A 15541-nucleotide genomic window follows, 5' to 3' on the forward strand; every position below is an offset into this window, starting at 1 on the left:
GAGAGGCCCTTCCAGTGCACAGAGTGCAAAAGACCTTCAGCCAGAAGGCCCACCTGTCCATCCACCTGCGGATCCACACCGGCAAGAAGCCTTACAGTGGCGGTGAGTGCAGGAGAAGCTTCCGGAAGGTGTCTTTCCTGTTCCAGCATCAGGCCATCCGCAGCGGCGGGAGGCCCTTCCAGTGTGGCATGTGCGGCAAGGCCTTAGTGCGGATGTCCACCCTAGTCCAGCATGGCCGAATCCACATGGGAGAGAAGCCATACCAGTGTGGACAGTGTGGGAAGGCCTTCTGGCACCAGCCCACGCTGATGGCGCACCGAAGAGTCCACACCTGGGAAAGGCCCTACAAGTGCAAGTTGTGCGGCAAAGCCTTTAGGCTCATCGGGAACCTCACCTGCCACCAGAAGACACACGCTGCAGCAGTGGTGCCCGCCGGGGAGCGCAGCACAGGGAGAAGACCGCCCTCCCAGATAACTGCCACCGGAGAGCCAGAGATCAGGCCTGAGACTGCGGCCAAGTTTCAGCCTCCCATTATCTCTTTAGAATTAACTTAGGGATGTCAAGAGACGTCCTCAGGGCTTGTGCCACCTTCCGGAGAATTCAGTGAGGACAGGCGACAGCAGGGCCTGCTTCACCAGTGTGCAACCCATGCAACTGTACAGGGCCCACACTCCGTCTCAAGCTCTGCAGCGGTCTTTTTGAAATGCTTAATAATCCCTGGACAAAAGGCCCCATATTTTCATTTTGTACCAGGCTCCCCAAATTATCCCCAGTTTGGGGGGCCAGGGGGAGAGAGATTAGACCAGGCAGGTGTTGGCAGACCATAATCCGCAGGGCCAGACTTGCTTTCACATGACCCCCGAGGTAAGAATGTCTTTCACATTTTGGAAGTGTTGTAAAACAAAGGGAAAAGAATATGAGACAGAGGGCTCCTGTGGCTTGCAAAGCGTAAAATATTTACTCTCTGACTCTTTGCGGAAAAAGTTTGCCAGCCCCTGCCATCGATCAAGTTATTTGTGCAAACTCCAGACACTTCTTCAACGAGGGCTGGCAAAACCCTTGTTTGGTCTCATAGTTTCTCTTGTTGTTCCCTCAGGTGGGCCCCCGGCACTAAATGGAGGAGCCTGGCCAGCTCCATTGCTTCCTTCACCTCGGCCTGATTGCGGCTCACACTAGCTACTGTCCTTAGTGCTGAATCCCACCGACGGGGGCCTCCAGCCACCTGTGAGTAAACGTAATTCTCTGCTAAATGGCTGCCTGCTGGCTGCAACATCTGGTGTCTCTGCCACGAAGGTTTGCCCAGGGAGCACCTGTTGTAGCTCACTCATAGTATTCGTTTGCCCAGGCTGCCATGGCGAAATACCACAGGCTGGGGGCTTGAACAACACATCTATTTCCTCATGGTTCTGGGGGCTGGAAGTCCGAGATCAGGGTGTGGGCAGGGTTCCTGTCTTCCGAGACGTCTCTCCTTGGCTTGCAGGTGGTGGCCCTCTTGTGGCCTCTTTATGTGGTTGTCCCTCTGCCCACGTGCAGCCTGGCATTTTTCTCTCTTCTTAGAACACCAGTCATTGGATTAGGGCCCACCCATATGACCCCATTTAACCTTAATTGCCCCTTTAAAGGCCCTATCTCCAAAAATGAAGTCACGTTTTGAAGTCACTGGGTGTTAGGATTTCAGCATGTGAATTTGGGGAGAACACATGCAATCTAGAATTTCCCAAATGGCTAGAAACGTAACCTTTCATAACAGCATGAGCACTCACCTTGCATTTGGGGTGAAAGGGAGACAGCGACCCCCCACACTCCTCACTTTCCTTCCTTCCTTCATCGTGCAGTCAGTCCTGGGATGCAGCTGTCCTGTCAGAGGCCGCATTTCCCACTTGCATCTGGGGGGGCATGGACCACTCCTCCCCTGTGGAAGGTGAGGAGGGACGTGTCCAGAAAAGGCTGGTCCTTTGCCACTTGCCCGTCCCCCATCTGCTGCCTGGATGCCGACCCCCAGGGCATCTCCAGAAGTGGTGCGCTGAAGATGATGGAGAGTTTAGACCCCTGACACCCTGCGGGGGAGATCCTCCTATGATCAGCTGCGAAGAGTAAGGCCCCAGGTCTTTGGGGTTTGTTGCTGCATGGAGTCCATGCTCACCCAGTCTGTGACCTCACCATCACCCCCACCCTGTGTGGGAGGTCAGGCATCACTCCATTAACAGACAAGGAAGCCCTGAGCAAGCTCAGATTCACCACTGGGTAGTTGGCAGAACCAGCAGTTGAGCCCGGGACCCCTGACCCAGAACCCACCTGACCACACAGCAGCCCTGCGTAGGCTGCAGACCAGGGGTCCAGTCTGTTTGTGTGACCTGCCCGGGCCTGGCCCAACTAGCATTTCTCAAATAAATACGGGAATCTGGTGCCATTTAGAAAATGGAAACATTGCACATAAAAGCTCTCAACTCCATGACCTGGAGCAAAGCATGAGTGCTCTGAGCCTCAGTTTCCACAGCTGAAAAACCAGGGTAGTAACAGTACTCTCGATAGGGCTTGCTGATTAGTATTTTATTATATTGTTGATACTAATAGAGCACTATTATATTATTTACCATTCATTATTAATAATAGAACACGATTATCAATAATAAGATAATTATTAAGGCTGTGGATGGGGCATACATTGGACAATGAACCTGCTTGACTCAAAGCACTTAATGTTCACAAGAACCCCATCCAGGATGGGGGGGTGAGGTCATAAGTCTGATTTTAGGGAGAGTGGTTTGCACCTCTCCTGTAACTCTGAAACTTCCCAGATACTGCTGGCCCTGCCTGGGAGGGCTCGCGCTTTGCTGGGTTTCTGCAGGAAGAGCCTCCTCCCCATCTCTGAGGCTGCGGACCACTGCTAGGCCAGGAATCTGAGGCTGCGAGGGGCAGTCAGCCAGCCTACCCAGGAGACCCCTCCCTCATATTCTGCGGCAGGCAAGCTGGGTTCCTGTGGGTACTGGTGGGGTCCCCAAAGTGGGGCAGCATCCAGGCAGCTAAGAGCAGAAGGGCCACCTCCCTCCAGCCTGAGCGTCCTGGGGCTCCTGCTTGGCCAAAGGCCAGCAGGCAGCCTTGTCCAGCTGCCGAGGCGAGGCCAAAGGGGGTCGGGGAGATTGGCGCTGACTGGGGTGATGGTGTATTAACCATGCCTTTTATTGTCTGATGCTTTGACATCTTAGGGCCCTGCTGATGTGGAGAGACTGCCCCCTCAGGGTTAGCTAATTCCTAGAGATAGGAAACACCTGTAAACACACTTTTCAAATGCAAACCAACCCATCCAGAGCCCACCCCCACCCCAGAACCTCCTTTATGGGGCTCTCACATTCCAGCCATGACCCTCTGCCCTCATCCCCCCCAGGGCAGGCTCTGGACAACTCGGAGCAGATCCTAAGTCTGCTCTGTTCCTTCCCACTGGGGGCAGGGGCGGAGGGTTGCTGTGGATGTGGCACGGAGGATACAAGCTGGATCCAGGACTCCAGGGAATGTGTTAGGTGCGGATGGAGGGGGCTGGCACCTGGGAAAACTCACTTGCTTATTCATAGTCTGGTCAGCTAGCATTTACTGAGTGCCCACTGTTGACTCCTTCACTCAACAAACATTTACTGAGTACCTACTACGCACGAGGCAGTGTTCCAAGTCCTGGGGAAACAGCAGTGAGCAAAACTGACAAAATCCAAATCTCTGCCCTAGTTTAGTGAGGGAGACGGATGACAAAGACAGACTGTCCATATTAAGACAGACTGTGGTCTGCACCATGGAGGGATTCAAAGCAGGGGAGGGAGATGCAATCTCAAAGAGGGTGATCAGAGATGGATTAGGCAGGGACATGTGTCACCCAGGTTCTCCAGAAAAATGGAAACTGTGTTTTATATACACACATATATATATACACACACACACATGTATCTTAAATGTCTCAGAACTATCCTATGTGTCTCATTATATATACACCTTATAGTCCTTACTATATATATCTTATCATTTATCTTACTTGTGTACCCTATATCTTGTATATCTTGTATATATTCTATATATCTCAGACATCCTGTTAGTCTCATTATACATATCATACATCCTATTACATATCTTGTACATATTATATACATATATAATACACACATACATACAGAATACATGTAAGTATACATATTTAAGTATATTTATGTATAAATTCTAGAGTATTATGTATGTATGCAGGTATTTTTTTATTCATTTAAAACTTTTACTTATTATTTATTATTTTGAATTGAAGTATAGTTGATTTACAATATTTTATTAATTTTTAATTTTTTTTTAAAAGAACTAGCTCCTGTGATTGTGGGTCTGCAAGTCCAAAATCCATACGGCAGCCCGGCAGCCTGGAAACTTAGGCAGGAGTTGATGTTTTAATTCTAAAGTATCATTTCTTTCTTCTCTGGGAAACCTCAGTTTTTGCTCTTAAGGCCTTCACCTGACTGGATGAGACCCACCCACATTATCAAGAATAATGTCCTTTACTGAAAGTTGAGTGATTGCAGCTATTAGCCACACCTACAAAACGCTTTCACAGCAACATCTAGGTTCATGTGTGACTGAAAATCACTTGTATAAGAGCCAGTAGTGATACAAGCTGACACGTAAAACTCAGAGAGGCTGGGAAACTTGCCCAAAGCCACACAGCAAGTAAGGTCAGAGTCTGGATTTGAACACAGGCAGTCTGGCTTCAGAGCCCCTGTCCTTTCTGGCCCCATTATCCTGCCCCCATTTCTTCATTTACTGAAGGAGGGCTGGTTTGGTTGTAGCAGTAAGAGTAACAGCACCCAAGCACTATGATGAATGGGCACTTACTGTATGTCAGGTTCTTTTCTAAAGGTTTTACAAGTGTTAACTAACTTTCATGATCTCGAGTAATCCATTTAACGTGACAGAATATTCTTTGTCTTCCTCCTGGGAGTCTCATGAAGACTGCATCAGCGGGTAACCATGGGGGCAGTGTGCTCGGGCTCCGCGGTGATGTGGCCTCACACCCCAACACGAGCTCCCTCAGGTCTCCAAGCCTCTCTGAGCCTCAGCTTCCCCAGCTGTCTAATGGGACAGTGTTGGTGTGAAGAAAATACTGTCGTTTTGTGTAAGAGGCCTTGGCACATCCTATGTGCTCAAGAAATGTTAAGCATTATGATAAGGTGTTCCCCTCAACACTCCGCCGCATAAAAACGGTGTTAGACTTCTGATCCCTCCCCTGGTCCCTCTGGGATGGACCCCCTCCTTCCTTCTTCCAGTCTCTGTCCAAGCGTCCGCTCCTCGGAAGCCTTCCTAACCTCCCGATCTCACCGAGCCTCACTTAGCCCTGCTGCCTCGTCGTGCGGTATCCTTCTCCGTGGCCCCAACTTTACCCCAAACCTTTTCTTATACTTTCTTACCTCATGTGTTGTCTGTCTCCTGGGTCTAGAATGCAAGCTCCACACATGGGAACCTCATTTGTTTTTCGTGCTGAACCCCCATCACCACCTTCCGGATCTGCGTCCAGGCGCTCAGTGAATACTGCTGGATGGTGACCATGGGCCTCTGATTACTCCCTGGGGTTTGTCTCCATCCAAGGTCTGTCACCCCATCCCATCCCAACCTCCCAGGGACCAAGCAGCACTGAGAGAAAAGGGGGCACGTCTTTCCCACATCTCTCCTCCCCAGGCGTTCCCATTTTGTGAGAGGACCGGGCGGGGTGTGGAAAGGTCCAGCAGGGAGAGGCCGAGTGTTTCATCTCATGAGAGGGGAGCTCAGGAGGAGGGTGAAGACTGCTCAGAGACTCGGCCTCTCAGCTCCTAGGAGGGACTAGAAGGTGTTACCAGGCTCCACGTGCTGGTTTTATTGAAAGACCATGTCTCATGCCCCTGCTTGAAGATACAACCTGCCAACAGGTGTTCGTCTCCACTTGGGCCTGGATGTACACCAGGAAGACACTTTTCAGCCTCCGTGTAGGCCTCCCAGCTGCCAACGGCATGCGTGCAGGAGAGATCGGGCCACTCCTGGTCCTGGTGCTAAGACACTGGTCAGACACCTCCTCCAGGCTGTCTCCCCTGATATCTGCTGCTGGAACGCTTGTGTGCTAGCAACCAGCTCTGACCAGCCCTGTGTTTCCAGGGACGGATGGAGTGTGGGTCCTAAGTGGCCACAAGGAGTGGGACAGGGTGGGTTTTTGGTATGAGACTGAGAGAGAGGAGGTGGGGGAGCAGGAGCGAGACAGAGACAGAGATAGAGAGATGGTGGGGGGCTCTGTTGCCGGGTCCACCTGTGACAGCAGCTTAGCCTGTGCCCCGTTACCCCATCCAATCAACTCTGTAGATGCCCACCACCCCCATTTTAAGGAAGAGGAAATTGTAGCACAGAGGGTTAAATGGAACCTGCTTGGTCACAGCTGGGGCTCACCTTTTCTTCTTACAACCCTCACACTTACCCTGTGGGTCACAGTCACTCTCCCAGCCACCCCACACCAGGCAGGAAACCTGCTCATGTGACATCTGGTCTTGCCAACAGGGATAGAAGTGTGGGGACAAAGGTGCGTTAGCTACGCAGGTACAGTAGTAGTGGCCTGGAGCTTCTCAGCCTCTCTGGGCACCCTCTGGATGACCCGAGGAGCCTGGTCCTTGTTGCCTTGCCCCCATCCCATGGTTGGGTCGAGAGAGCACAGAGGACAGATGGTACTGAGGGTCCTCCTGTTGACCATGGCAATGAGAGGGCTTCCCGAAGAAAATGTCACATGCAGCAGGACCTCACTGTCACCACAAAAGCCAGAGAGCCCATCTGCCTTTAAACGTTAACTCTCAGTGGCATGATGGCCCTGGGGCCAGCTTATCCGTGTCACCCCACTTCTTCCCAATTGTGATCCAGGTGGAATCGACCCCACGCCCACGTAAAGGTTGGACACTGGCTTCAGGCTGATCTGGGCAGTCTTTACTCCCTTTCCACAGCTACACTTCAGGGATCAGAAGCCCCAGATCTAAGCCTAATCAGCACATGGCTTTTCCCTGTTCCAAGCAACCAGTTCATAGTGAGTCCAACAGAATGAAGCTTAGGGCTTTTTTTCGCCAATGAGTGGAAGAGATTTGTTTTCATCTGGACGTGACTGAGAAGATATGTCAAGAGGAGCTGCTGGAACAACTATGAAACCACAAAGGAAGCCAGCCTGAGGCCAGGGTGAGAAGAGAAAGAGAACCACAGGGAACTAGAGCTGTGGCTCTGCTGCCGTGCATCTGGATCAAGCCCACCCTGATGCCCAAGCCCGGCCAGATATTCAAAAAACTCTCCATGTTTATGTGTGGACGAGTGGCTGCTTTACCAACTGGTAACACCAAGTGTGCTGACTGACATAAGTGATTGCTTAAAGTGAACCATTTGTTCTTCATACACACCAGTGTCAGGAAGTGTGGAACATGCAGAAATGCCAGGACGTTTGTGATGAGTAACAGAGGACATGAAAATTAAAAGGGTGGTGGAAAGGCCAAAGAGAGAGGAAGCCGGGGGAACTCTAGGTACAGGAAGCTTCAGGTGGGCCTTAGGAAATGCCTTCACATTTAACTGCAAAAGTAAGTATGAGAACAGCCTTATTGAATCCATTAAGTGTTTAGGCCTGAGGATCAGGCCTGTCGGTATCCATCCCTCCAGCACTGAAACTGCCTCCGACAGCACTTCTGGTCCCCGGATCTCTCTTTAAAATGACACTGTCTCCCTTCATGAAAAGTTTTTTTTTCTTTCCAATGGAGGTACTGGGAATTGAACCCATGACCTCCTCCATGCTAGGCATGCGTTCTACCACTGAGCTATTTTCCTCCCTCCCTTTATTCAAACACTTGTTTTAATCATGAAAAGTTTTATTTAAAAAAATTTTTAACAGACCACTATGAGAAACTTTGGCATCTGAAGCGGTTACTGTTACTGCCACTGAAAAAAATTTTTTTCCCCTTCATGAACAACTTGCCAACTTCTACCGCTTACTAGCTGGGGGTGGGGGTTCCAGCACGGCTGAGAGAGACTGCAGGGGGGTTGGGGTGTGCAGGACGGAGGGCCCTCCAGCTCTAACCCGTGGAAGAAACTCACAGATGGTGACAACCTGACGTCTGGACTAGACCTGGGTGGGTGTGTGACAAACGAGGGGAACTGTCCCCACGTTCTCTTGTGGAACCACCTCCTCCAGGCCCCTCTTCTTTACTATCAGAAACGGAGACCAGAGGCTCCAAACGCCCCATCCAAGCGCCTACGACTTACTGAGAGCTGGGTCTGGGAACCCTGACGCCCTAGGTTCCACAGCTCCTGCGAGTTACCAGCCACAGCCAACCTTACAACGTCGGCGCCTGCTTTCCATTGCGTCGGCACGGACGCCCTGTCCAGCTGCGTGTTTGCGGTTCATGCATGTGAACCAGGAGCCCGCCCACGACCCCCGCATTCCTCATGCGGTGTGGGGCGGGGCTTCTCCAGCACTGCGCCGCCAGGCCGGCCCCGCACGCTGGAGCTCCCCGCACTGACCGCCCACCTGGCGTAGATTCGGGGTGGGAGGGGTGCCCATCCTCCCTAGGTGTGGATCCGCAGGTGCCGCGTGAGGTTGGTGTTGCGGCTGAAGGTTTTCCCACACTCGCCGCACCTGTACGGCTTCTCCCCGGTGTGGATCCGCTGGTGCACCGTGAGCGAGGAGTTCTTGATGAAGGCCTTGCCGCACTGCGCGCACCTGTAGGGCTTCTCCCCGGTGTGGATCCGCTGGTGCTCGATGAGGTAGGCACTCTGGCTGAAGGCCTTCCCGCACTCGCCGCAGGCGAAAGGCTTCTCACCAGTGTGGCCCATCTGGTGCACCACGAGCGACGAGCGCCCGGTGAAGTGCTTCTTGCAGACGTAGCAGGCGTATGGCTTCTCGCCGGTGTGGATCCTCTGGTGCTGTGTCAGGGCCGAGTTCTTGCTGAAGGCCTTGCCGCACTGGCCGCACTCGAAGGGCTTCACCCCGATGTGCAGCCGCTGGTGCTGGATGAGGTAAGAGCTCTGGCTGAAGGCCTTCCCGCACTCGCCGCAGGCGTACGGCTTCTCGCCCGTGTGGTTGCGCCGGTGCAGCGTCAGCGACGAGCTCTTGTTGAAGGCCCGGCCGCAGTCCGCGCACGCGTACGGCTTCTCGCCCGTGTGCGTGCGCTGGTGCTCCGTCAGGTGCATGTTCTGGCTGAAGGCGCGCCCGCACTCGCCGCACACGTAGGGCTTCTCGCCGGTGTGCGTGCGCTGGTGCACGATCAGGTGCATGTTCTGGCTGAAGGCCTTGCCGCAGTCCCCGCACGCGTACGGCTTCTCGCCCGTGTGGACCCGCTCGTGCTGGGCGAGGGAGGAGGTCTTCCGGAAGGCCTTCCCGCACACGCCGCACGCGTACGGCTTCTCGCCGGTGTGCGTGCGCTGGTGCACGATCAGGTTCATGCGCTGGCTGAAGGCCTTGCCGCAGTCCCCGCACGCGTACGGCTTCTCGCCCGTGTGGACTCGCTGGTGGATGGTGAGCGACGACCGTTCCAGGAAGTGCTTCCCGCACACGTCACACTGGAAGGGCTTTTCCCCGGTGTGGATCCTCTGGTGTTTCATCAGGGAGGAGCTGCGGCCGAAAGCCTTGCCACATTCGCTGCAGCCGTACGATTTCCTCTCCACGTCCAGCCTGGAGGGTTTCCTGAGGTCCGAGTGCCTGGTGAAGCTCTTTCCCCGCACGGCAAGCAGAAGGCCCCTCGCTTCTCCTGGATCCCCTGACCTGGACGGGGCGGGGATGGAGCTCTGGTTGACGAAAGCCTGCAACTCCCGACATCCGGGAGGGGCCAACTCCTGGGAAATTTCCAGCCCCCCAGGACGGGTCCGCACGGTTCCCCGCTGCGCCTCCACCCCGACACCCTGCGTCCGTGCGCCGTCCAAGGCAGAACCCCGGGCACCCTTCCTCGTGGGTCCTCCTGCGACCACCCCAAAAGATGGTCTGTCTTCCAGAATGTCCTCCTGTGGGTCCAGCTCTTTCATTTCAGGTCTAGTTTCCAAGTCTGGGGGGGCGGGGAGGGGGGAGAAGACGAAATACACACGTGGTTAGTGCTGGGAGGAAGGAACTTCCCGAACAAGCGGTGGGTCAACGACAAGGCACAGACGGACGAGCTAAGTGCAAAGCAAGGCGCTGACGACACACGTGGATTAAGGAGGCAGAACCCACCTAGGTGAGCCGATAACAAGAAATGTCCCTCCGCGAGCTCGGAGGAGAGACACTGGAGGAGAGAAACAGGAGGGAAGCCAGGCTTGGAAGGGGCAGGTCAGAGGTCTCCCGCAAACATGAGGAAGGAGTTACTGCAAGGGGTCCCTCACCTCCAGGGCTCGTCCTGAATATCCCCAACCAGGTATGCTTCTCAGAGCATTTTTTGTTTAGATTGTTATTAGAAATGATACAATACAGCTGATGTTAACGTGGCATATGCTGGTTGTCCCCCGTCTTCCGGCCCACCAGCTCAGCTCGGTCCTTCCCTGCCCTGCCCTGTGGGCCTCCCTCCCCTCCTGTGCGGCCCATCCTGGAGGGAGAGGTGCCCCGTGGGGTGGGTTCCAGACCCACCTCTCCACAGAGCCATCCCTCCCTGGTAATCACAGCCAAGCAGTCTCCAGTCCCCTCCTACGTGGATCCTGGTAGTTTCTGCTTCCAGTCTGAGTTCCAGACTCTGTGTTGCTTCATGAACAATGAACCTAGTGGCTTCACTGCCAACATTTAAAAATTGTGAGATCTTCCACAGGAATGTTGTGAGAAGAATGAAGACACGGCCATATGGAGCCGTCATTCCTATGGGCAGCAGGAGCCAAGCAACAGCTGTTCCCATCCCCCACTTAACCCCCACCTGCCCTGACCAGCACTTGAGTTTGAGACCCCTCCCCTAAATCATGCCAGGCCTTCACAGCCCTTCCAAAGGAGTCTGGACTTCAGCGTCTTCTATATGTTGATACCTCCCAAGTGTACGCCCCAAGCCCAGACCTCCCCTCTGAGTTGTGCTGAGGAATATTCAAAAGCCTACTTGGTGTCCCTCTTGGATGTGGCAAACCCAGCACATCTGATGTAAAATTTGTGATTTCAGAACCCCCACCTTCCCCCCAAAGGATAAACAGAAAGGCTCAACAGAGACTGAACAAAATAAGCCAGATGCAGAAGGGCATTCCGATGAGGTCCCCAAAGGAGTCAAATTCACAGACAGAAAGAGGATGGCGGGTGCCAGGGGCTGGGGGAGGAGCGAATGGGGAGTGTCTAACTGGACCAAGTTTCAGCTCGAGAAGATGAATAGAGTTCTGGGCATGGATGGTGGTGATGGCTGCACAACAATATGAATGTACGTAATATCACTGAACTGTACACCTAAAAACAGCTAAAATGGTGAATTTTATATTATGTGTATTCTACCACAATTTTTTAAAAAATAAAATTTAAAAATAAAAAAGATTTGGCAGTCATTCTTGACTCATGCCTTCCCGCCCATCATCCAGACTGTTAGGTGCCACTGAATATGCAAAACAGCTTGAGGAAAAAATAATCTTTCCACCAATACAGCCAATGATCTAGTCAGGCACCACGGACTTCCTGCTGAAATGCAACAAGGCCTGCCAGTCTCCACCCTCTGCCCTCTACAAGGCATTCTCCACTCAGCGGCAGGGGATCTTCTTAGACCAAACCCTCCACCATCTCCCCAAGGCACTGAGAATCAGAGCCAAGGCCTTCCCACATGGGCCCGTGGACAGATAGCCAGGCCTGCCTCTCCCAACCAGCTACCGCCGCCCACGCCTGCCTCATTTTCCCTTCCGTCAGGCACGCTTGCCCTTTGGTTCCCTTTCCATCATTCCCCCACCCTCTCCTGTCCATGATGAGTGCTTCCTGCTTCAGGGCCTTTGCACCTGCTACCCCCAAGCCCCGCCTTCCATAGGCGCTCATCCTCAGGCCTCAGTTAGCATCTATCCTCCACAGGGAGGCCTCCCCATCCAGCCTACTATCCTCTTGCCTATTTCCTTGTGAGTGCTCATTGTGGCCTGTGGCAACTTGTCTGTTCCTTGATCTGTTACCACCCCCTTCCCTGGCCCCCAGTGGAAAGTGAGCTCCAGGAGGGCAAGGCCCTGGCCGGTGCCCGACTCCTACAGTGTCTGGCACACAGAGGGTACCAGGTAAACATTCACTGCACACCTGCCAGCTACCCAGCAAGGTGCTGAGCAATCTACGTATTATTTCCTGCTGTCCCGATGATCACATAGGTATGGGTAACATTATATCCATTTTACAGACAAGTAAACTGAGGCTCTGAGAATGAAGTCACACACTCAAGGTCACACGGCGTATTAGAGGCAGAGCTGAGACTCCAGCATCTGCCCCCAGAGCCAGAGGCCCCAGTGGGTCACTGTTTTGCTGTGTTATGCTTTCCCATTCCAAAGTAAAGGATTTGGGAAATACTTGAGAATGACCCTGGCTTAGTGACCCTAGGGCACAGCATGATGCCCAGGTGTTAGGGCAGATGGCGGCATGGGGCAGGAGGCAGTGGTGTGGGTAAGGGTAGCTTCTCAGTGGCAAGAGGAAAGGCAGGCTGACGGTGGGTCTGCTTTGGGGCCCACCGGGTCTGAGACGGGCTGGGGACATACACTGGCCCGAGGCTGCAGAGAGGGGAGTCTCGGTTGTGACTACAACTGGAAGTCTTCTGGTATAAATACCAATGTGACAGCTGAAGGCAGAATGCCAGCAAAATCCCACAATTAAGGGGCAGTGGAAAAGAGGCAGCCTCCCTTTCATGGATTAAAACCCTTCAGGAGATGCTACATGGATGGACCTAGAGAATATTAAACTCAGTGAAGTAAGTCAGACAGAGAAAGACAAATATTATATGGTATCACCTATATGTTGAATCTAAAAAATAGACAGTGTTACATCCCCAGCCCGTCTCAGACCCGGTGGGCCCCAAAGCAGACCCACCGTCAGCCTTCCTTTCCTCTTGCCACTGAGAAGCCACCCTCACCCACACCACTGCCTCCTGCCCATGTGGGGTGGGGGGAGGGGTGAATTAGGAGTTTGGGATTCAGAGATACAAACTATGGTACATAAACTAGATAAGCAGCGAAGTACACCATATAGCAAAGGGAACTACACTCAGTATCTTGTAATAACTTATACTGGAAAATAACCTAGAAATATGTACATATGTAACTGAATCACTTTGCTGTACACTTGAAACTAAAACAACATTTAAATCAACTATACTTCAATTAAAAAAAAACCCTTCAGGAGAGATCATTTGCAAAAAAGCGAACATCAGCTCTTACCCCTGAAAAGCTGTGAAAACACAGCTCGAGGTCAGCCAAATTAAAGCAACCCCACCACATAGCTTTCAGCAATCAGACTGGCAGAGAGCAAAGTGTTTGATGACATGCATGGCTGGTGACCACGGAGCGCAGATGTAGGCCTTCTTGCCCCTGTCAAGGGAAACATTAACAGGACAACGTCTGCAGAGGCCATTTTGGCAAAAAGCTACTTATGTTGAAAATGCTATTCATCCCGTTTGGTCTAAATGTGGATTTTTTTTTTCTTTTGGACTTCAGAGTTCTTTTCCCATATTCTGTATTTCTACAATTGCTTATCACAAAGTAATTCACACTTGTTATTAAACATCAGAAAATAACTTACAAAACAGAAGTCTCCTGCAATCTCACCCTCCTGAGTTTAACAGTTTGGCGTCTACTTTTAGACTATTTTTCCCCAGCGCATACTTAAAAAAAGGATATACACAACACAGCTGTATGCACATAAACCTATGAACACATACTTTTTTTTTTTCCCTAAAAGGGGGCTTCTGGCCAAGAGGGAATAACAGGGATAAGATTTCCCTCCAGCTTCCAGCCTAAAGTAATGGGGGTGAGGATGGGAGGGCAAACTATATAAAGCAAAGGTTTCCAAAACTGGACATCAGGCAACAAAGGGCAGTGATTCCTGAGAGACAGGATTCAAAAGAGGCAGGCCCTAGAGGGGAGGGCGTAGCTCACTGGTAGAGCGCACACCTAGTATGCACGAGGTCCTGGGTTCAATCCTCGGTACAAGTTTGCTGGCTGTGGCACAGGAGGGGAAACTGAGGTGAAGCCCAGCTGACCCCTGAGTCAAGGAGATGGGACTGACAGAGAGAGGCAGGTGGAGTTCACAGGACAGAGCCCTGGCGGGAAAGCTGTGCAGAGAGAGGGCTCTGGAGATCTGCAAGGCCCTCCCTCCAGTACTCAGGTTACTGGTCGGAACGTGCACATACAGAAACTGCCCAAGGCTGGGGAAAAACCACCTGGGAGGATCTGAAAACAGGCCCCGGAGCTGACGCAGGGCTGGGAACAGCGGCTTCTCACAGCACCCAGCCACGAAACTCGCTCCATCGAGCTCATGGGGCAGCGGGCAGGACACCCGGAAGGGTCGGTGGAGATTAAGTCATCCCAGACCGAACACAAGTCGTAAAGGCGAAAGTGAGGGCAGGTAGAATGACGTGGTACTGCTGTCAAGACAGAAAGAGAAGAGCGGAACAGAACACAGTCCAGAATTACACCCACACATACGTGGCCAACTGATTTTTGACGAGTGCAGAGGCAATTCGGTGGAGAAAATTCAGTCTTTTCAACAAATGGTGGAGGAACGACTGGACACAAACTGACCAAAAAAAGTGGACCTCGATTAACATTCTGCATCATTACAAAAATTAACTCTAAAGGATTCACAGGACAAAACAAACCTAAAACTACAACCTATAGGAAAAGACATAGACGAAAACCTGTGTGTCCTTGAGATAGGCAGAGATTTCTAAGATATGACACAAAAAGCATGAGTCCTAAGAGAAGTAACTGATCAACCAGACTTTGAATTAAAAACTTCTCTTGAAACAAATGGTGCTGGGGCACCTGCATATCAACATTCAAAAGAATGACCCTAGGTCCCTTTTTCACATCATTCACAAAAATTAACTTAAAACAGACCAAAGACATACATGAAGAGCTACAATGATAAAACTCTCAGAAGAAAACATGGGACTAAATCTTCACGGCCTAGGGTCGGGCACCTCCTGAGATATGACACCAAAAGCACAAGCAACAGCAACAGAATAAATACGCTGGACACGTCAGAATGAAAAATGTGCTCCAGATGATGCCATCAAGAAGGAGAGAAATCTACCCACAGAGTGGGACAAAATACTCACAAAGCATCCACCTCATAAAGGACTTACGTTAGGAATGGTAATAATAAAAGAACACATACAGAACTTTCAGCACTCAATAAGGAAATGAACTGCCTGACTAAATAAAACAGGCCGAAGACCTGAACAGGTACTTCACTGAAGAGAGTATACACGTGCCAAACAAGCACACGGGAGGAGTCTCAGTATCAGGCGGAAACCAAGACGTGGTGAGAGGACACACCACCGGGAGGGGCTGAGATGAGACCGGCTGAGCGCACTGAGTTTTGGCGAGCACGCAGAGTGGCTGACACTCCCACTCGCTGCTGGTGTGAGATGTAAAA

General features: G+C 51.9%; 1 protein-coding gene across 6 annotated transcripts in view; it reads right to left on the reverse strand.

The window, feature by feature from the left end:
• Nucleotides 1-2716: 2716 nt before the first annotated feature.
• LOC105074396 (uncharacterized) overlaps nucleotides 2717-15541 on the reverse strand; it is a 44600-nt gene continuing 31775 nt past the window's right edge. For 4 of the 6 annotated variants that reach the window (XM_074368973.1, XM_074368974.1, XM_074368975.1 and 1 more), the window contains one exon: nucleotides 2717-10040. In XM_074368973.1, coding sequence (XP_074225074.1) covers nucleotides 8569-10040 — 1472 coding nt within the window. In that variant the 3' untranslated portion in view covers nucleotides 2717-8568. Of the gene's footprint in view, nucleotides 10041-13320; nucleotides 13437-15541 lie in introns of those variants that run through there. The other 2 variants (XM_045521953.2, XM_010961957.3) reach the window with 2 other exon arrangements.

This window comes from Camelus bactrianus, chromosome 9, assembly GCF_048773025.1.
Source record: "Camelus bactrianus isolate YW-2024 breed Bactrian camel chromosome 9, ASM4877302v1, whole genome shotgun sequence".
NCBI classification, from domain to species: domain Eukaryota; kingdom Metazoa; phylum Chordata; class Mammalia; order Artiodactyla; family Camelidae; genus Camelus; species Camelus bactrianus.